The sequence below is a fragment of the Neofelis nebulosa genome, chromosome 7 (genome assembly GCF_028018385.1).
Source record: "Neofelis nebulosa isolate mNeoNeb1 chromosome 7, mNeoNeb1.pri, whole genome shotgun sequence".
Classification (NCBI taxonomy): Eukaryota; Metazoa; Chordata; class Mammalia; order Carnivora; family Felidae; genus Neofelis; species Neofelis nebulosa.
Window position 1 is genome coordinate 85,140,839 of NC_080788.1, and position 23,438 is coordinate 85,164,276.

At 36.3% G+C, this 23,438-nt stretch overlaps 1 protein-coding gene across 4 annotated transcripts in view; it reads right to left on the reverse strand.

Moving 5' to 3' along the window:
- BAZ1A (bromodomain adjacent to zinc finger domain 1A) overlaps positions 1-23,438 on the reverse strand; it is a 96,131-nt gene that overhangs the window by 52,221 nt on the left and 20,472 nt on the right. For all 4 annotated transcript variants that reach the window (XM_058738799.1, XM_058738800.1, XM_058738798.1 and 1 more), the window contains one exon: positions 10,000-10,143. In XM_058738799.1, coding sequence (XP_058594782.1) covers positions 10,000-10,143 — 144 coding nt within the window. The remainder of the gene's footprint in view (positions 1-9,999; positions 10,144-23,438) is intronic.

Below are 23,438 nucleotides of genomic sequence, written 5' to 3' on the forward strand. Positions count from 1 at the left end.
CACAGAATCTAAGGAGTTTTTAGTTTAGGATTAAAAAAAAATTTTTTTTAAAATATTTATTATTTTTGAGAGAGAGACAGAGTGCGAGCGGGGGAAGAGCAGAGAGAGAGGGAGATAGAATCTGAAGCGGGCTCTAGGCTCTGAGCTGTCAGCACAGAGCCCGACGCGGGGCTCAAACTCATGAGCCATGAGATCATGACCTGAGCTGACGTCAGATATTTAACCGACTGAGCCACCCAGGCACCCCAGTTTAACTAGAATTTTATGTTACTGACATCCCTCACAAGTTTATTAGCCAAAATAGTACAAAGCACTATTTTATCTTAGGTAGGTATTTTACTCATTCAATAAATTTTCCTGTGTGAAGAAATCAACTAGAGATGAGTAAGCACTGAGTACCGAGTTTAGATAAGATAAATTTGTAAACAAAATAGCTCTTGAATTTGCTTTTAAGCTTTCTTCTTCATAGCTATGTAATCCAAGAGCAAAAGTGGAGATAATGTAGTTTACCCTGTTTTAAGACCTGGCAGAGGCTATACCTTTAATCCTTGCCTCCACCAACTTCTCATCTTTTCTTCCCTTTGAGGATGCATTCATCCATCTATCCAATAAATAGTTAAAAGCCTATAATGTGCCAAATACTAAACAATAAGGATTAAGTAGTGAACAAAATAGAACTATATTGGGGAGATACAGGCAAACAAACAAAAATACACAACAGAGTAGGTGGTAAGTGCTATCAAGGGAATACACTGCCAGGTAGAGGTACTCTATTTTAGATAGTGACAGTCCTGATAAATTGACCAGATAGGGCTTATAGGAAGTTAACGTTTAAGCAGAGATCTGAAAGAAAAGAGGGAGTAACTCATGAGAAAATCTTGAAAATAAGTTTAAAGGAAGAGAGAAAGGAGTGTAAAGGCCCTGGGGTGGATGTAGGCATGGTTTCTACAAGAAGCAGAATAAATAAGGAGAATAAAAGAAGATACAGCCAGAGAGGAGATAGAAGGGCTAGATTATAGGCCACCATTTAGATTTTACTCAGAAAAGACACTAGAGGATACTGAATAATGGGGTGATAATGATTTAACTTATCAGATCAGAAAGATCACTCTGGCTGCCAGACTACGGGGCAAGAGTGCAAACAAAGATATTCTTTAGAAAGCTAATGCAATGAGCCAAGTGAGAACTGATGGCACAACAGACTAATGTGGTAGTGGTGCAGCAGGGAGACAAGTGGTTGGACTCTTAAAAAGCTGCCCCTGTGCATGCAAGTGCATATGTAATGGGGGTGTAAGTAAGGGTTACTGAGAAGAAAATGATATGAAACGATGACAAAGGAAGCATTCAGCAATGAGGGTCAGATACAGTCAAAGTGATATAAATACAGTAAACACAAAGTGGGGGGTGGGGAGAGACTCCACACAAAAGGGATGCAGGAGACAATCACACAAATAAAACTGAAGTGTTCACCTTTAACAGCATTAAGTTCCTAGTTGGAAGACCAAGGATCTTTAGATGGAGACCCAGGATACACAGAAACTAGAAGATATATTTAATCATTCACCCTGACTATACGAAATGCAATCTAATATTTTCTATTCTATTAAAGTTCCTCATTAAATTAATTTCACAACATACATGAGGCCATAATCTGCAGTTTGAAAAGCACTGTTCCAAAAGAGCCAAAGAGAGAGAACTCTAAGTGTTCAGAGAACAATACTGATGTGGGTTTCCAATAAAGGAATTTCTTGAAATGAAAAGAGGGGAAAAAAGAAAAACAAGTTTTAATGAATCAGTGGCAGGTGTTCAAGAACAACAGATTTGATTGAGTTTTTAATCTTAATATAGTTTTCTGAAGAGGTGTTAACTTAGCAATTAATCACTACCATTGTATACATATAGGGGATGATCAAGTAGAATTAAAAGATTACTAAAAGTGGCAGTACATAATTTTAAGTCATAATTATAAATTTGTTTATATATTATTTGTTTATAGAAAACTTGTTTGTGGACTTTATCTTAATGGATTTAAGGCTATAAAAATGTGACTTTTCATGTATAAAATTATTTTTTTGTTTTTTCTTGCTATGTCATGAAATTCATTTGTGAAAATAAAGCATAATAGAATCAAAATCTTTTTTTCCAATCAGTGCAAATATTCTTATGGGGGTTTTGTTGTAACTCTTACACAAAACTCTATACAGGATAAAAATCATAATTGGATTCTTTCCAAAGAAGTACAGTTATTAGAGACCAACAGAAACTGCTTATCATATGGATTCACCTATAAGACAGGAATTAAAAGACAATATTAAAAAGAAACCCCATTTTAATAATTTTTCTTCCTTGCTTCCTAAAGCCTAGGCCTAAACAGCTGGAATACTAAATGGAATGTAGTGACCTTAACCATGACTGTGACTAATGGACTGATTTTATTGCCAACAAGTGCAGATCTGTTACCAGTTCTATATAGCACACTAACACCTAATGTTACATTTATAGAAATCAGATTGCTATTCCAATGATTTATTCATAAAATTTTATCATTTATTTTATAAATATATAATATTTCAATATGCCCATTATATATGTTAAATTTCAGTTCTACTTTTATTTTCTCAAAATGGAAATTCCATTTGTTGCTATTCCATGGTAATATTGGTAATACAAAAGCAATTAAAATTTTTTCTGTAACAGTACAATAGAAATGACAAAAGACCAGATAATTAAGCTTTCAGCACAAATGGTTACTTATGGGTTTTTTTGTTTTAATTTCAAATGCTAACCTTCTCATACATTAAAATTTCATATATGAATTACAATTAGCAAAACAATTAGGTCTACTTCTTTAAAAATAACACTCAGATTCTGTAATCTTACTAACAATTAAGCAGGTTAACAATACAGTCAGATTACACTGCATGAAGAAAGTCAGTACATAAAGAATTTTAAACAGGATATACAATATATTCCTCAAGGTTCCTAGTTTTTCCTTGTGCTCTTGCAAATTACCACTAGGATATAAGATGTTACCAAAAATGTATCTTGTTCATGTACTATTTTCAAGTTAGGATAATGTTTTTATGATATTTTAAAACTTTAAATAATACCTGCCTAGATAGGACTGCATAAAACACTGATCCATTGTAAAGGGCCTTAAATTTGTAAAGCCTTAAATCACAATATCAGACAGAGTATATTATTACAAAGTGTTATTTACCTACCAATCTGAGTTGCTACAGATACTGTACTTAGTTTCTTCTACAAACCCTAAAAGCAACTAAACACACTGACGTATACTTGGCATACCTGCCTACTAAAATCAGATGGTAAGCTAGTGAATATTTTCAGGACTTTCAGGACTGTTTTAGTTGGTACTATCAATTTAGTTCAATTTTCAGAGAATTTGTGATTGCAAAGGAGCAAATTGTACTTGGCTCTTTCATTAAGAAAGGAAATTTGTATCATGTAGTTACAGAGACCGTTCTCAACAAGATGTGAGGGTTTTCAAACATAAATTTTCTTTAAATACTTTAGTAACTTTGAAGGGAGAGGAACAATAGTAGACATAAGTATAACATTACTCAATCCACACTTGATGGGCAAACATGAGATGAGTAAAGGAACACTAAGAGCAGATACACAATATGCATGTTTCAAAGAGCAGGACTAACAGATAAAACCCTAAATCTGTTATGTTCTATATGATGCAAATTAAATTATCTTCTCTAGCCTTAACTTTTATTTACTGCTACAATTGTGAGAGTAGCAAGTCAATTTTTAAAATAAAATTTGCTTATATATACATAAAATAAATAATTTTAAATTTAAACTATTCTTTATATTATATAATCTACACAAAGTATCCTAACTGTATAAAATTAGCCTCATCTCATTCTTAAGTATATTTAGATCCGTACAGCAAAGGCTCTGTCACGAATCCCATGGTAAATAGCTGAAGGAGAAAATGACTTCATATTGTTATTCTAGAACCCAGTTCTGGCAAAGATGTTGGAGAGTTCTGCAAGAATGTTAAGCTGAGGGTCAAAGAGCACTAAAATGTATAAGGCTGCGATGTCCATGACTTTGTCCATGGCTTTGTGATAAGAAGAGTTAACAATTGAGTTAACAATTTTCTCAGTCTCTTTCACAAACTTAGTTTAAGAAACATATGTTTAAGATGTTAATACCCACCCTCAAAATAAATAAGTAACCTCCTTCCTAAAACCCTGACTGCTGCCCGCCAAAAAAGCTCACCTACAAAGGTAAATATGTAGTTTACTGTTTAATTCAATCAGATTCTGCAGTCCATGCCCAGACTGAGGAGTAAGCTAATAATATGTTGTTCTGAGAGAAAGCAACTTTATAAAAAGTCAAGCCTTTAATTTCTTACTTTTACTGATGTAAAACTAACTTTGAAAAAATTAATGAATATGCTCCCCCAAATGTATCAAAATATTCTATTTAAAAAATTCTGATGACTAGAATATATAAAGAACTCATAATTGAACAAAAGGACAAATAAGCCAATGTAAAAATTGGTACAGGACTTGTATATCTTCCAAGGAAGACACACAAATGACAATAAGCACGTGAAAAGAGGCTCATTATCATTAGTCATTAAGGAAATTCAAGTCAAAATGACAATGAGATACCACTTCATCCCACTAGGATGGCTATAATCAAAACACTCGAAAAATAGTGAGTGCTGGTGAAGATGTGGACAAATTGGAATCCTTATATATTGCTGTTAAGTATGTAAAATAGTGGAGGTGCTGTGAAAAGCAGTTTGGCAGTTCCTCAATAAGTTAAGCAATTGTCATATGACTCAGCAATTCCACTTTTGAGTATATACCCAAAAGAATTTAAAATAGGGACTTGAATACGTGCTGGTACATCAATAATCACTGCAGCATTATTCATAATAGCCAAAAAGTGGAAACTCAAATGTCTATCACTTGAATGGATAAATATAATGTAGTATATACATACAAGGGAATATTCAGCCCTAAAAAGGAATGATTACAAAAATTAGCCTCATCTCATTCTAAAGTATATTTAGACAGGTATACCAAAGGCTCTATCATAAATCTCAACATGCTACAACATGGATGTAATTTGAAAAATAGTACTAACTGAAATAAGCCAGACACAAAAGAACAAATACAGTATGACTCCACTTATATGAACTATCTAGAATGAGTAAATTTATAGAGACAGAAAGCAGATTAGAGGTTACTAGGTGATGGAGGGAGAGAAGGGAATGTAGAATTACTACCTAATGGGCACAGAGTTTCTGTTTGGGGTAAAGAAAAGGTTTTGGGAATAGTGGTGATAGAGGTACGACACGGTGAATGCAATTAATGCCATTGAATTATACACTTAAGATGGTTAAAACAGAAAATATTATGTTGTATATATATCTTAACCCTTCACTCCCTCAAAAAACGCTGGTGATCTTAATGATCTATGTAAATTCTAAATATGTTTAATTCTTTTAAAAAAAAAATTTTTTTAACGTTTATTTATTTTTGAGACAGAGAGAGACAGACCATGAACAGGGGAGGGGCAGAGAGAGAGGGAGACACAGAATCTGGAACAGGCTCCAGGCTCTGAGCTGTCAGCACAGAGCCCGACACAGGGCTCAAACTCACGGACCGTGAGATCATGACCTGAGCCGAAGTCGGATGCTTAACCGACCAAGCCACCCAGGCGCCTCTAAATATGTTTAATTCTAAATATGCTGCCTTAGTATGTCTTGCAGATATTATGAACTAAGATGCTGGAAAACTTTTCTAACTCTGAACTTCCATTTCTCCTCAATGATATAAGAAAATGATCATCTACCCTTTCAGAATGGTTCTGAGGAATAAAATAAGAAAACGTATATGTGGGTGCCTTTATACAGCTCAACTCATGGAAAATGCCAATAACTGTTCCATTCCCATCCCTTCAAGTCCCCTACTGAAACATGAAAAACTCTATATTATGTTTTATTGTCAGGGAGCAACCAAGACAAGGTAAATTTCTTACTTACTGAATTAATAGAAATAAAAGAACAAAGGTCCAAAGATGACTATTTTTCACCTTTCCTGGTATCTTAGGATACAGTGGTAGCAAATCTACAAACAAGTAGGCATTTTATGATGCTGATGTATAGCGAAGGCTCAGATTTTTTGAGAATCACAAACAAGTTAAAATATCTGTGAATAAAGTAATTGACCAGCTTACTCACTTTTCCTACCGCAAGGGTCTGTCCCAAGTACCTATATTCACGGGATAAGGCACAACATATTTAGATAGGAAATTATGGTCAAATTCAGTACTATTCTGTGATAAGCTTGTTATAAGTGGCACAAGTGCTCTAAATGGCACATATAACAAGCAAAATATTTACTATTACTAACTGGGATTATGAATTAATTTGCTTTGTATAACAAGCAAAATATTTATTATTACTAACTGGAATTATGAATTAATTTGCTTTATACTCAAAGTAACAAATTAGCCACAAACTATGCATGTAGTTCATATTCAAATCTATAAGGAAGAGAAAGGACATTAATGAGCTGAATAATAGAGTGCTGAACCTAAGAGTCTAGACATTCCTCATCCTAAGCACCTCACAGCACCTACAAGAATTAGAAGATTAGGTTAAGGGTTACTACAGGGGCACCTGGGTAGTTCAGTTGGTTAAGCATCCAGACTCTTGATTTCAGCTCAGGTCATGATCTCATTATCTGTGAGACTGAGCCCCGTGTCAGGCTTCACCTGCTTGGGATTCTCTCTCTCTCCCTCTTTCTTTGTGCGTGCATGCATGCATGCTCTCTCTCTCTCAAAATAAATAAACTAATAGGGGCGCCTGGGTGGCTCAGTCGGTTAGGCGTCCGACTTCAACTCAGGTCATGATCTCACGGTCTGTGAGTTCGAGCCCCGTGTCAGGCTCTGGGCTGATGGCTCAGAGCCTGGAGCCTGCTTCCGATTCTGTGTCTCCCTCTCTCTCTGCCCCTCCCCCGTTCATGCTCTGACTCTCTCTGTCTCAAAAATAAATAAACGTTAAAAAAAAAAATTAAAAAATAAATAAATAAATAAATAAACAAACTAATATATAATTAACTCCACTTAAGGGTTACAATCTTTGATACGCTCCAAACAAAACACATGAACTACTGTCAGAGCTGCTAAAGGATATACATTAACTACATAATCCCCAATAGTTTTGCATCATAAACCCTATATTCAATGAGGGACACAAATGACCTATTAATTTCTTTTTCTGCTTAATTGTAGCAACTCAAAAAATGCGATGTATCAAGACTTAACATATAGGGTCATGTCATGCTTCATTCACTCATCTAAAAATCATTTTTTTTCTGTCAGGCAATGTACTAGCTAGGTGACTTTGTGCAATGCCAATTAACATTTCTAAAGCAGAGGTTCTTCTTGTTAACTAAGGATTACAACATTCTTCTAGGAGTGACTAATATGCATGTAAAGAACTTAGCACACTGCCTAGACAGCAAATGCTCAAAAGCCAGTTATAGATACAATAGTTCAAAAACATCAGACAAAATAGTTCAAGTCAGAAGTTGAATTACAAGGTTCTGAAGGAATTTGACAGTTACTGATATTTCAGAAGCAAAGGCGATAAAGGAAGTAGTTAAGAGTAGCCTCAGGGAGTTAATATCCAAAATATATAAAGAACTGATACAACTCAACACCAAAACCCCCCAAATAATCTAATTAAAAATGGGCAGAGGACTTGAATAGAAATTTTTCCAAAGAACACATACTAATGGAAAACTGACACATTTTAAAAATGTTCAACATCATTAATAATCAGGGAAATGCAAATCAAAACCTTACACCGGTCAGGATGGCAAAATTCAAAAAGACAAGAAATAAGTGTTGGTGAGAATGTGGAGGAAAAGGAACCCTTTGATAGGAATGTTAACTGGTATAGCCACTGTGGAAAACTGTATGGAGGTTCCTCAAAAAATTAAAAATAGAAATAACGGGGCTCCTGGGTGGCTCAGTCGGTTAAGCGTCCGACTTCGGCTCAGGTCACGATCTTGCTGTCCATGGGTTCGAGCCCCACATCGGGCTCTGGGCTGATGGCTCAGAGCCTGGAGCCTGCTTCCGATTCTGTGTCTCCCTCTCTCTCTGCCCCTCCCCCGTTCATGCTGTGTCTCTCTCTGTCTCAAAAATAAATAAACGTTAAAAAAATTTTTTTAAAAAAAGAAATACCATATGATCCAATAATTCCTTATATTGGATACCTACCCAATGAAAACAAAAGAAAATTCAAAAAGATATATTCACCCCATCCCTATGTTTATTTCATTATTTACAACAGCCAAGATATGGAAGCAACCCAAGTGTCCATCCATAGATGAATGAGTAAAGACACACACACACACACACACACACACACACACACACACACACACACGGGAATATTAGGCAGTCATAAAAAAGGATGAGATCCTGCCATTTGTAACAGCATATATGGAACTAGAGGGTATTATGCTAAATGGAATAAGCCAGACAAATAACATATAATTTCACTTATATGTGGAATCTAAAATCAAATGAATAAACAAAAAGCAGAATCAGACCTAAGTACAGAGAACAAACTGATGGTTGACAGAGGGAAGAGGGATGAAGGGATGGGCAAAATGGGTAGAGGGGAGTGGAAGATACAGCCTTCCAATTATGGAATGAATAAGTAACAGGAATAAAAAGGTATAGCAGTAGGATTATAGTCAATGGTATTGTAATAGCACTGTATAGTGATAGATAGTAGCTATACTTTGGTGAGACTATAGAGAGAGTTACTGAATCACTATGTCATATAATGTAAGTATAGAGAAAGTCGTTCAATCACTAAGTCATATAGCATATATACAGAGAGATGTTGAATTACTTTTTTTTTTTTTTCTAAATAAGCTTTACACCCAGTGTGGGGCTTGAACTCATGACCCTGAGAGATCAAGAGCCACATTGCTCTACCAACTGAGCCAGGCTGGCACCCCCAAATTACTATGTCTTAAATCTGAAACTAACGTAACACTGTGTGCCAACTATACTCAAAAGAAAAAAAGCGGCCTCAGGTTTCTTATTGGAATATTATTGCACTGTTCACTGACAACAGGGAAGGAAAAAAACATAAGATAGACTGGAAAAAGAATTTTTAAGTTTGAGATGCCTATAAGGCAGAGAAGGAACAGAATGGAGCAATAAAGATTTAGAATAGGAGGGAGTGGAACGAAAACATGTAAGAAGACTTTTAATCAGTTGAAGACAGCTGAGATTTTTAAATTTACCTGTAGACAATGACAATCTTTTTCTTTTATGTTTATTTATTTTTTAGAGAGAGAGAGCATGAGCAGGGGAGGGGCAGAAAAGGAGAGAGGAGAGAGAGAGACAGAGACAGAGAGAGAGAGAGACAGAGAGAGAATCCAAAGCAGGCTCCAGGCTCTGAGCTGTCAGCACAAAGCCCAATGCGGGGCTCAAACTCACTAACCGCGAGATCATGACCTGAGCCGAAGTCAGATGCTTAACCGACTGAGCCACCCAGGGGCCCCGACATTGCCAATCTACATGTGTTTGTAGGATTTTTCTCCAGGAGCATTCAGCTGACCCATGTTGTCAACTGACTGAATTTCAGAAAGTTAGTGTCTTTACCATATGCACCATAAAGCAATTAAGTATAATAATTAAAGTACAGAATGAATTTTCTCAAGTAAACAAAAATGGAATGTGTTAAGTGCAATTGAATGAGGTGAACTTCAAGTGCTCCTAAGCAGCTGACTACAATTAACAAGGTAGCTTTAAATCTTGAAAATTTTAATGTGTGTTGTTGAACCACATTTCCTAGATGGATTTTATACTGTATGATTACAAAGGAAGAAAGGAAGGATTAAAGAAAAACTTATTTCAATGGGATATCACTAGTCAATCTGATACACAGTTAAAAAATTAACAAAAATCACTTACCCATTTTGAAAAGAACTGTTTTGTGTTTCTGAATCATCACTATCACTGATGATAATAGTTTCTCCATCTACACTGCTGATATGTCCATTAGCAAAGCCATTTTGATGTGATGGAGGAAGGACTTCCAAAATCCTACACTGCAACCTAAAGAAAATTATACATTTAAAAATGCAAATTATTTTATATTTTATAATCAAACATTTCAGAACAATCTAATTATTATGAACAACTGAAAAGATATTTGCTTTTGTAGAGACTATGGCTTATTGATGTAACTAAATTAAGAAACAAGAAAATCTGTAACATCAAATTTAACAAAAGTTAGCTACAATTTAAAATAATACAAAGGTCAATTTATCAAGATTCTTAGCAATTATATTCTTAAAAAAATTTTTTTAATGTTTATTTATTTTTGAGTGACAGACACACACACACACACACACACACACAGAACTAGCAAAGGAAGAGCAGAGAGAGAGAGAGAGAGAGAGACAGACACAGAATCCAAAGCAGGCCCCAGGCTCCGAGCTATCAGCACAGAGCCCAATGCGGGGCTCGAACACAGGAACCAGGAGATCATGACCTGAGCTGATGTCGGACGCTCAACCAACTGAGCCACCCAGGCACCCCCTTAGCAATTATATTCTTAACTAAAGTTACTGTTTAGAAAATCAAATACTGGCATAATATGTCATTATACAGGTTGAGTCTTAGTTTTTCAAAACATCCAATATTTTAAATACAGAAATTCTCCAGATCATAACCTGGAGATCATTCTTACTGTAGTTTTTGTTGAGATTTCTGATCTCTATAAAACTTCCTATTCACTAGTTCTACTGCATCTATTTTGGGTTCCCTTACTTCTGCCCACTCTATCTGGGTTTTATGGGCTGTAATTTCAGACATATTCACCACAACTGAAATATTCCTCAATCCCACTTTCACTATCCCAATTTGCAACTGATAATTAAAATGTAGTATATCCATACAGTGGAATATTATTCAGCAAAAAATAAATGAAAATAAAAATGAAGTACAGATGAACCATGAAAACATTATGCTAAATGAAAGAAACCAAACATAACTGCCACATAGTATATGATTCCATTTATATGAAATATCCAGAAGAGGCAAATCCATAGACAGAAAGTGGCTGCCTGGAAGGTGGGGGCAGAAAGGGAAGAAGGTGAGAAAGGACAGCCATGGGCACTGGCTGACAATGGGCATGGGCTTTCTTTTGGGGTGTGGAAAATATTCTCAAATTGGTTTATAGTATGGGCTGTACAACTATGAATATATCAAAACCCATTATGCTGTACATTTCAAATGTGTGAATTTTATGGTATGTGAAATATGTCTCAAGTTGTTGAAAGAAGACAGAACCATAAGTAAAAAGGTATATAGTAGGGAGTAACAGAGAGAAAAAGTGCATTGCTGGAATTCTATCTATAGCCTCCCTACAACTCCTGGGCAATCCGGAGGTGGGGGTGGGGGTAGATTTTATTAACTAAGAATATCTTAACTATATATACACCTACCAATGGGGTAAATCCTTTTTCTTTGAGAAAAAGTGACTCAAGATTGGACAATTTTCTCACTACATCATTCATTTGGTCACCCTATATATTACAAGTTTTGATATATTGTGGGCATTCGTAAAACTGCCTATTCACTATCCCCATTCTCCTAGGAACTTCAATATTCCTATATCCCACCTTCTTCCACATGTGGGAGCTGTCATGTTCCCACAGGGCCTGGCCAGGGTTAGTTGATACTGGGTAGGTAACTTTTTGCTGAGCCAATACATCTTTTCCAAGATTTTAAAATTTGGAATCTAGAGAGTAAAAATTAGTCCCTCTCCTATCATGGAATCTATACTATAAAGTATGAAATTCTGGTGCTTTTGGCAGCCATGTTTCCTGACACAACCAACAGGTAACTGTACAAGTAAGAACATAAAGTCTACAAGAGACATGAAAGGAGAGATGACAAGGGTACTAGAGGCAATCAATTCTTATTCCTGTTCTTCCTTAGACTTAGTTGTGCTTTGCTCATCTCAGGTTTAGCTGTTTAATCTTTCTTTTGATTCAATAAATGGATAATTGACCCTTTTACCTGTTTTTTCAAAATGAATTTTTGTCACAGCCACAACAAAGAGACTCATACAATTCCAGAAAAGAAACAGTATATTCAGAGCAGATTCACTTTGGGAAGCTGGTGAATTTTTATACAATAGCATTTATTCTCATTAGTGTACATTTTATCATGTGCCTATAATTATCCATTAGGAGAACATCTTTAGTATGCCCTACAATATCTGATAGCACTGTTAGGCACTGAGAAAACCAGGACCATGGATCTACTACTAGGAAATTTTTGCACCCAAATTGAAGAAAGCAACTGGTTTTACAGCACCCCAAGGCTTAAGAATCAACAAAATGGAGACTATGTAGGTGAATCCAGCCCTCAAACCATCTTATCTTCATTCTTTGCTCATTTTCCCTCACTCTGAGTCTAATACAGGTTCAATTAAAAGTATCATATGTGGCTCCTTTACAACTTGCTCTTAAAGAATTGAGAAAAAAGGGAGAAGACTCAAATTACTAAAACCAGAAGCAAAAGTGGGGACATTACTAGTGATTTTTACAGGAACTAAAAAAGATTTTAAGAAAAAATTATGGACAGGGGCACCTGGGTGGCTCATTCGGTAAGCGTCTGACTTCGGCTCAGGTCATGATTCAATTCATGAGTTTGAACTCTGCGTCGGGCTCTGTGCTGACAGCTCAGAGCCTGGAGCCTGCTTCAGATTCTGTGTCTCCCTCTCTCTCTGCTCCTCCCCTACTCACAATCTGTCTCTCTCAAAATAAAATAAACATTAAAAAAAAAATTTTTTTTTTAAAAAGAAAAGATTACAGACAATTGTATGCTAACGAATTGGATAACTTAGATAAAATGGACAAATTCTTAGAGACAGAAACTACCAGAACTGAGCCAAGAAGAAATAGAAAATCTAAACAGATCCATAAGTAGAATAGAAAGGTGGGGGCGCCTGGGTGGCTCAGTCGGTTGAGCGTCCAACTTCGGCTCAGGTCACGATCTCGCGGTTCGTGAGTTCGAGCCCCGCGTCAGGCTCTGGGCTGATGGCTCAGAGCCTGGAGCCTGCTTCCGATTCTGTGTCTCCCTCTCTCTCTGCCCCTCCCCCATTCATGCTCTGTCTCTCTCTGTCTCAAAAATAAATAAACATTAAAAAAAAATTAAAAAAAAAAAAAAAAAGAAAGGTGATTGAATCAGTAATCAACCTTCCAATGAAGAAAAGCCCAGGACCAGATGGCTTCACTGGTGAATTCTACCAAACACTTAAAGAATTAATATCAATTCTCAAAATCTTTCAAAAATTGAAGAGGAGAGAACACTTCTTAATTCATTTTATAACACTAATAATATCCTGATACACAAACCAGACAAAAACATGGCAGAACATATGAAAAACTCTTATAACTTAACAAAATACAAACAACTCAATTCAAAACAAGCAAAGGACAAGAACAGACATTTCTCCAAGAAAAGATACAAATGGCAATAACCACATGAAAAGATGTTCAGCCATCATTAATCATAAGGGAAATGCAAAATAAAAACTGCCATGAGATACCACTTTATACCCACTAAATGCCAATTATTTAAAAAAAAAAGAAAAGAAAAAGAAGTGTTGGTGAGGAAATAGAGAAATTGGAACCCTTGTGCATTGCTGATGAGAATATAAAATGGTGTAGTTGCTCTGAAAACAATATGGTGGACCCTAAAAAATTAAACACAGAATTACCATATGACCCAGAAATCCTACTTCTAGGTATATACCCAAAAGAATTGAAAACTCAACAGATATTTTTATACCAATGTTCATAAGGGCATTATTCACAATAAACAAAAGGTGGAAACAAGTGTCTACCGACAGATGAATGCATAAACAAAATATATATGTATGTATACACACACACACACACATACACGCACAATGGAATATTCAGCAGCCACAAACAGGGGTGAAATTCTGATATACGCTACAACATGGATTAACCTTGAAAACATCATACTCAGTGAAATAAGCCAAATATAAAATAACAAATATTGTATGAATTCACTTATATGAAGTATCAGGAAGAAGAAAATTCATGGAGACAGAAAGTAGAATAAAGGTTACCAGGGTCTGGAGGAAGGGAGAAATGGGGAGTTATTGCTTAATGGGTACAGAGTTTCTGTTTGAAATGATGAAAAAGTTCTGGAAATAGTAGTGATGATTACATAACACTGTGAATGTACTTAATGCCACTGAATTACACATTTAAAAATGATTACAATTTAAAAGGATTAAAAAAAAAAAAGAACTTTTTTTCTGTTCTAACAGTAAAGCCTAAGACGGCACAATTACCAAGCTAACTACTTTGGTAGCAAAGGGAAATGGTGGAAAAAAACCTGCAGACTAACTTTCACCATTGGCTGGCAGAAATAAACCAGTGTTTCTAAAGAGGAACTACAGGAAATCTTATAAAAAATGTTAATTATGTAATCTAATGATAAAAAAGTTCGGTAATTTAGTGACATGAACTGCACAAAAGTATGCAAGAAATCAAATGGACCCACTTAAAAAAAATGTATTATTGAGGCATAGTTGACAATATAATGCTACATTCATTTCAGGTATACAACACTGTGATTCAACAATTCTGTACATTATGCAGTACTTACAACGATAAGCACAGTCACCATCTGTCACCATACAGTGTTATTACAACATTATTGACTATATTCCCTATTCTGTACTTTTCATTTCCATGACTTACTTATTTTGTAACTGAAAGTTTTTCTCTCTTAAACCCCTTCACCTCAAATGGACCCTGGGTATCCTATCCAGGGATGGTTTGCTCAGAGTTCCCCATGGTGATGGAGGGAAGGGAAGCTCTTCAGTGAACATTTGACAAGGTTCAAGTTACAAAAAGAAATAGTTTTTCACTGGCCGAGCTCAGCTGAGTGCTCCAAAACAGTGATGGTGGTGGTGGTCACGAAGGAAAAACAAAGTAAATGAATCTACTCTAGGCTCAGGTATGGTTGATGTAGTGTCTAAAACAGTTTGACAGTCCACTGAAGGGAATAGCCTATGACCCCCAGTAGGGCCCACAGAGCTCTAATAATTTAACAACAAATTTATTTAAAACCAACAGAAAAATAACAGATAGAAATATAAATCCCTGACAGAATAAGGGAGAAGCAAACCAGTACAGTACAGAGATAGACATAGCCTAGAATGTAGGCAATATCTTATATATAAATTATACTAGTTATTACCAAAGCTATCAATTTTGCACAAACCACAGATTTAAAATTTTTCTTTCTTTCTTCCTTCCTTCCTCTTCTCTTCTCTCCTTCCTTTTCTTTTCTTCCTTCCTTTTCTTCCTTCCTTCCTTCCTCCCTCCTTTCTTTTCTTCCTTTCTCCCTTCCTTCCTTCCTTCCTTCCTTCCTTTCTTTTTCTTTCTTTCTTTCTTTCTTTCTTTCTTTCTTTCTTTCTTTCTTTCTTTCTTTCTTTCTTTCTTTCTTTCTCTCTCTCTCTCTCTCTCTCTCTCTCTCCCTTCCTTCCTTCCTTCCTTCCTTCCTTCCTTCCTTCCTTCCTTCCTTCCTCTCTCTCTCTCCCTCCCTCCCTCCCTCCCTCCGTCTCTCTCTCTCTCTCTCTCTCTCTCTTTCTTTCTTTCCTTCTATCCTTCCTTCCTTCCTTCCTTCCTTTCTTTTCTTCCTTCCTTTCTTTCTTTCTTTCCTTCCTTCCTTCCTTCCTTCCTTCCTTCCTTCCTTCCTTCCTTCCTTCCTTCTTTCTTTCTTTCTTTCTTTCTTTCTTTCTTTCTTTCTTATCTAAGCAAGGCCAGGCCTACTCACTGGTGCTTAGCTAAATATCAGTTAACTATTCAAAACGGCAAGTCGACACTTTTTTTTTTTTTTTTAATGTTTTATTTATTTTTGAGAGAGAGGGAGCACAAGTGGGGGAGGTGTGTGGGCAGGTGGAAAGAGGATCAGAAACAGGCTCCATGCTGACAGGAACTCACAAACTGTGAGATCATGACCTGAGCTGAAGTTGGGCACTCAACCAACTGAGCCACCCAGGAGCTCCCAAGTCAACACCTTCCAATAGATTTCCAAATAGACTTAGTCTATGTCTTTCAAATCCACTTTCTACAATTTCTTGGTTCTAGTGAGTCCAAAGAAGATTGGAGTGTAAAAAAGGTGGAAGAATCAAGAATTAAGACCTAGCTAATGGGTTTCCGAAGATACAGAACCTTCCTAAATTAAAGTTATGCTCTATTATTTGAGGACAGAGTAGAGGCTGACAATCAAAAGATGGTCCTTATTATTATTACAGTTCCTGTATGTCACATTAAGTACACAAGTTACACATAATTCTCTCTTCATACCAACTCTGCAAGTTATAAATTTTGCAGTGTCAGAAAAGTTAAATCATTTGCTCATGGTCATACAGTCTATAATGATACAGCCAAAACTGTAGCTTTGACTCTGAATCTTCCACTCTATCACTGGAGTTGAGGGAGAACAGATACACTGTATTGACTCAAGGGTATTTCAGAGCTTTAAGCCTACACAGTCAAGAGGCTCCTAAAGTGCTAACAACTTAAAATACTTTTAAGAGTGAAACCAAGTCTGTGGAACAGCAGCAAGAACAGAATCTGAGGACACAGAAGTTAGCAACAAATCTATAAACAGTGACAAGCTAAGCATGGAAATAGACTTTTATAAGAATATGGTATATCCTCTTCCCTCAAAAAGTTGTTTTTGTTTTAAAAGTAATTCGTTTTATAGCCAAATTATGGAAAGAGCCTAAATGTCCATCAACTGACGAATGGATAAAGAAGATGTGGTTTATACATACAATGGAATACTACTTGGCAATGAGAAAGAATGAAATCTGGCCATTTGTAGCAACGTGGATGGAAGTGGAAAGCATTATGCTAAATGAAATAAGTCAGGCAGAGAAAGACAGATTCCATATGTTTTCACTCATATGTGTATCCTGAGAAACTTAACAGAAGACCATGGGGCAGGGGAAGGGAAAAAAAAGTTACAGAGAAGGAAGGAGGCAAACCATAAGAGACTTAAATACTGGGAACACACTGAGGGTTGACAGGGGTGGGGGAAAGGGGAAAGTGGGTGATGGGCATCGAGGAGGGCACTTGTTGGAATGAGCACTGCGTGTTGTATGGACACTAATTTGACAATAAATTATAAAAAAACAAAGTAATTTGTTTTAAATAGTCATAGTTCAGGGGCTCCCGGGTGGCTCAGTCAGTTAAGTGTCCGACTTAGGCTCAGGTCATGATCTCGTGGTTCATGAGTTCCAGCTGCATGTGGGACTCTGTGCTGACAGCTCAGAGCCTGGAGCCTGCTTCAGATTCTGTGTCTCCCTCTCTCTCTCTGTCCCATCCCCACTCATGCTCTGTCTCTGTCTTAAAAAAAAAAACCAAAAAACATTAGAATAGGTTCAGCTAACATCCACCATCACATCTAGATGCAAAAAAAAGAATGAAGAAAAAATTTTCTCCTTGTGATGAGAACTCTTAAGATGTATTTATTTGCTTAACAACTTTCCTATATGTCATACAGTAGTGTTAGCTACAGTCATGTTGTACATCATATCCCTAGTACTTATTCATTTTTTAATCGGAATTTTTTTAATATATATATTTTTGAAGATTTATTTGTTTTTGGGAGGGAGAGCACAAGCAGGGAAGGCGCAGAGAGACACGGGGGACAGAAGATCTGAAGCGGGCTCTATGCTAACAGGAACGAGCCTGATGAGGGGCTCGAACTCATGAACTGGGAGACCATGACAAGAAACAAAGTCAGACACTCAATTGACTGAGTCACCCCAGTTCCCCTATTGCTGGAAGTTTGTACCTTTTTGACTACTTTCCTCCAATTCTCCCTCCCTTCTATGTCCTCTTATAGCATTTCTTATCCAATCCTTTATTAATCTTTCATATGTATTTCACTTATATTTGCCCTGCAAACTCTCTCCCTACTACCTGTGTTCTACTTGAGAAAAAAAAAGTACTAGCGCTTTACTCATATTAGATTAACCTGTGGCATCCAACACAGTAGTTTACAGACACAATATTGAATTTAATTGACTAAAACAAAAAATTATGACTCAAGACTCTATCCCATCAAGTTTTATTTTCTTTACAACATTGATCAGAATCTGAATTATCATGTTGATTTGTGGGTTTCTGTCTCTTGCACTTGAACCTAAGTCCCTAGTCCTTGTCTTAGTCACTACCTTCTTTCCAATACCTACAAAGTGACAACTGAGCACACAATGCTTGTTAATGAATCATAAAATTTGACTTTGTGTATACTTTTAAGTACTAAATTGAATATTCCCTACCACTTCCAAGAAAAAAGACATAACTGCATTTTTCATTCCTGGGAACTGTGCCAAAAGATAGAAAGTCAATAGGGGCGCCTGGGTAGCTCAGTCAGTTAGGTGGCCGACTTTGGCTCAGGTCATGATCTCGCGGTCTGTGAGTTCGAGGCCCGCATCGGGCTCTGTGCTGACAGCTCAGAGCCTGGAGCCTGTTTCAGATTCTGTGTATCCCTCTCTCTCTGACCCTCCCCCTGTTCATGCTCTGTCTCTCTCTGTCTCAAAAATAAAAAATTAAAAAAAAAAAAAGAAAGTCAATAAATAAAAATTATAGTTTTTCGCCATACTTGCAGTCTCCTTTTGTTGCTACTAGATAGCATTCTTTCATCTAAAGCAAAATATTTGAAAAGAAGAAAGCTTAAACAGCTCAGACTACAAAAGTAAAATAATGAAAGTACCCTCTGATAAAAACAGTGATCAAGAATTTAACCAGGAAACCTGTTTAAATACTGAAGCTTTTTTCCCCCTTAGAATCAATGATCAAAAGATGATGATTTTCAGACACTTACAATATGACCTGCATCACTCTTAGAACAAATGATGAAAAGATTAATCTAACCACATATATAAAATCCTATATCTCTTCCCATTTAGACAAATTATAAAATGTTCAGGTAAAGGGAAAAGTAAATAGTGGACAATGAGTACATTCAACTACAATCTTTTAATTCTATTCTTTAATTTTTTTTTCACTCATCTGTTTCTCTCAAACAGAAGAACACGGATTCTGACACTGCCTGTGCTTGGAAATTATATTACTTGTGACCTTGAGCAAATTTTAGTTAATTGACCTCTGTGTATGAGCTTCTCAATTGCAAAATGAGCAAATGAGCACTTACTACATATGGCTGTTGCAGGAATTAAATAAGATCTTATAAATAAAAAGCTCAGTGTCTGGCATATAGTAAGCTCTCAAAGTTTATAGGTATGGTCATCATCTCCCTAAAATGACATATAGCAAACTCTCAAGAACAGTGACTATGATGTAAGAAAATTAGGGACTAAAAAAAGGATGAGTCATCACAGCTGGAAGACTCTTCTTCACTGGTCTCTGACAAGTACTGGAAGGAATAAACATTTACTGAGTGCTTTATGTGGCAGGCACTATGCTGGGCTCCTAACAAATACTAACTACTGTGGCAAATGACTGCCACAGTCATGGCCCCATTGAATCATACCACTCTGATTCCCTCCCACATGATCTCTGGATTTGTTCATGTGACTTGCTTTGGTCAACGGAATACTAGCAATATGTAGCATGCTGAGGCTTGAAATGTGCTTGCACACTGAAGCTTGTCCTCTCTTGCTGCTGGGAACCCTGCTATCACCCTGGGAACGAGTTTGGATTAGTAGCTTCCTGAAGGGTGAAATGAAAGTAGCCACCCAACTCTGAGGCCCCAGATACGTGAGTAAGGCTATTCTAAAGTAGAGGATCTAGACAATCCAGCCCCAGACAGGCCAGCCCAGATCATAGGAACATTTCAGCCAACCAATTGTGAGAATAAGGTTTATTGATTTAGGCCACTTAGTTTTGCAGGCAGTTTGTTATTTGGCAAAAGCTAACACAACCACCCTATGAATATACATAGTGTTTCAGTTTTACAGATTAAGAAAGAAGGTTCCCAGAAACAACAGTTTGGCTCCAAAGGATTTTCTACCAAGTCACTTCTGCATGCCATACTCTGAAGTTCTCAATAAAAAAGGGATCTCTGTAAAGCAGTACCTTTCCTCTATTCCAGGAATCAGCACACTATATGGCCTGTGAGCCAGATCTAACTTATCTCCTGTTTTTGTATGTATGGTCTGCAAGCTAAGAATACTTTATACATATTTAAATAATTTCAAAGTCAGAAGAAGACTTTGTGATATGTGAAAATAACAAGATATTCAGGTTTCAGTATTTATAAATAGAGAACTATTAGAATACACCCGTGCTCATTCATATACTGTCTATGGCTGCTTTTGCACTCCAACAGCAGAGTTGGGTTGCTGCAACTGAAACCATATGAACTACACAGTCTATAATATTTACTATCTGGCCCCTTATTTTAAAAAAAGTATACCAACATCTGCTCAGAATTATTCTCTTGGCATATGTTTTTAATTTAAACAACAAAGGATTCTTCCTGGCCTTTAATGATGAGTAGATTTTATTTGTACTTTTGTCACTCCTTTTCCTTTCACCAAAAATTAGTTTAGCTTATGTCATTTTTCCTAGTTCCTCTTAACTTTAATCTTGGATGGTCTCTGACTTCATCTAAGAAAGACAGATAAACCTCATTTTTAAAATACTAATTGAGAACCATAGGTCAAATGAATTCCACTTACACACCATACTACTGGCCTCCAAGACAGCTTGGAAAATTAACAGACTACAATTTTATCTTATTCTCAACTAATTCAAAGTATCTATGAAGAAAGTTGTTTATTAAGAACTGATCTTATATTGGCCAAATGAAACAGATCCCAAAAGAGGTAAACAAAGATATAGGAGACAGATTTTATTCAGAAGAGGCTCTAATTTCTCAGACCTAAACCCATGTAATAACCATGTAGAAATGAATTTCCCTTTTATTTCTAACAGGGATTTCAGGACAGAAGTAGCTATACATAGTCTCTCCTTTTTTGTGATATTAGTCACTAATATTCTCTTGCCACAGGGAAATAAGAATTTCAAAACTACTACTGTTCTACTTCACCATCCTGCTACTAACCAAGTTCAATGAGATACAAATTGAAGTAAATATCTGATTTCCTTTTATGTTAGAAAAGAGGTGAACCTCACTTTATTTACCAACTCCCCATTTTTATCATTTTTCTTACCTCCACAGTAATGACTGTAAGTCCTGGGGGGAGATTCAGCTTACTGTTTGTACTTGGCATTAATGCAAAGGATCAGTAAAGAAGTTGCCAGAGACTAACCACCCTCACCCCCAATATTTAACATTCAAAGACTTTTGAGTGGCACTAGACAGATGTTCCTATTGGTTAAAGCAATTTGAATGCCTTTAGAATACTGAAGAAAATGAGTAAGTATGTATGATCAGTCTAAACTTTACTGAACTATTTTGTTAAGTCCATACAGAAATACAACATAATCTTTATAGGTGATTTAAATTAAACTTGCCTAGAAAAAAAAATTATTTTCATTTATTTTTGTGACTATAGGGATTTTTAGAGTATAAAAACAATTTCCCAGGATGGCCTAATTTATTATTATGCAAGTAAATAAGGATTCTAAATTTTAACTCCTGAACTAGCAATGACAATCCAGGAGTCAGTAGGGTTGTAAGTATGGGTCTTTGGTACATACAACAAACACTATATATATCTAAAGAAGGTAGTTTCACTTTAACTTAGAATTCCAAAGAAAGAACAGCTGTTCCAAACAGTCTCCTTTTTTTCTTTTTTGTATTAAAAATTATATCATCAACATATTAGGGTCACTGAGAACTAAAGATTGAAAACAATTTTTGGATGTTGTTAAAGACTCTCTTTGGCTGAAAACCAGAAATTGTGACCTTAAAAGATCAATAGTGGGGCACCTGCCTGTCTCAGTTGTTAGAGCATGTGACTCTTGATCTTAGAGTTGTGAGTTTGAGCCCTATGTTGGGCGTGGAGCTTACTTAAAATTAAAATTAAAAAAAAAAAAAAAAAAAAAAGATCAGTAGTGTAAGCTGATCAATAGAAAGCCTACTTTCTGAAAGAGTTATGATACGAATTTAACCAATACATGTTGCTAAAAATTCTATACTATCTTTGCATCTAAATAGGAAGCCTTCTTTAATCCTTTCCTACTAATTTATATTTTTCTCTGCCTTCAAAAGATTTCTAGTCAAATAACCTGTTCCCAAAAACTTCTCTTTGATTAATCCCACCTGGATCAAGTCACTGACATCCAAACATGTATGCTTAAATAAAAATAACTAAATCTGGGGTGTCTGAATGGCTCAGCTGCTTAAGCATCAACTTTGGCTCAGGTTATGATCTCATGGTTCAGGAGTTCAAGCCTGCAGAGCCCACTTTGGATCCTCTGTTCCCCCACCCCCCGCCCCCACCTCACCTCTCCTCTGCTTGGGCTCTCTCTCAAAAATAAATAAACATTTAAAAAATAACTAGATTTGGTCCTCACTTATATCTTTTATGTTCATTCTACCTTCTCAATATATTTAGTATTTCTCTTTGTCCTCAATATTAATGCAGTTTAATTAATTTTGCTTCACTAATACCATTTAGGTTAGCAATATAAAAAAAAAAAAAAGAACCCAAAGATTTAAAAGTTCATTTTCGGGGCGCCTGGGTGGCTCAGTCGGTTGAGCATACGACTTCAGCTAGGGTATGATCTCATGGCTTATGAGTTTGAGCCCCGTGTTGGGCTCTGTGCTGACAGCTCGGAGCCTGGAACCTGCTTTGGATTCTGTGTCTCCTTCTCTCTCTGCCCCTCCCTGCTCACCCTGCGTCTCTCTCTCCTTCAAAAATAAATAAATGTTAAAAAAAAATAAAATAAAAGTTCATTTTCTCATTTCCAATTCTAATAAATACGAAGTACCTACTTTCTATATTATAGGTTTTAATGCTAATTTTCTTTTACTTCATATGACTAAAGCACTTAAAGCATTCCAGCTATAAAGCTATAGGAAATATACTTTAATACAGTTAAAAAGCTTGGGGTGCCTGACTCTCAAGCGTCTGACTCTTGATTTCAGCTCAGGTCATGATCTCTCGGTTCACAGGATTGAGCCCCACGCTGGGTTCCACACTGATGGGGGCAGAGGGAGCCTCCTTGGGATTCTCTCTCTCACTCTCTCTCCCTGGTCCTCCCCCTTGCACACGCATGCTCCTTCTCTCTCAAAATAAATAAACTCAAAAAAAAAAATACAGTTTAAAGTTTTAGTTGGTTGGTCAGTATTATAATGCCAAATATCAGTTTCTCAGATTAAAAAGAATTCTGCGATCTTTA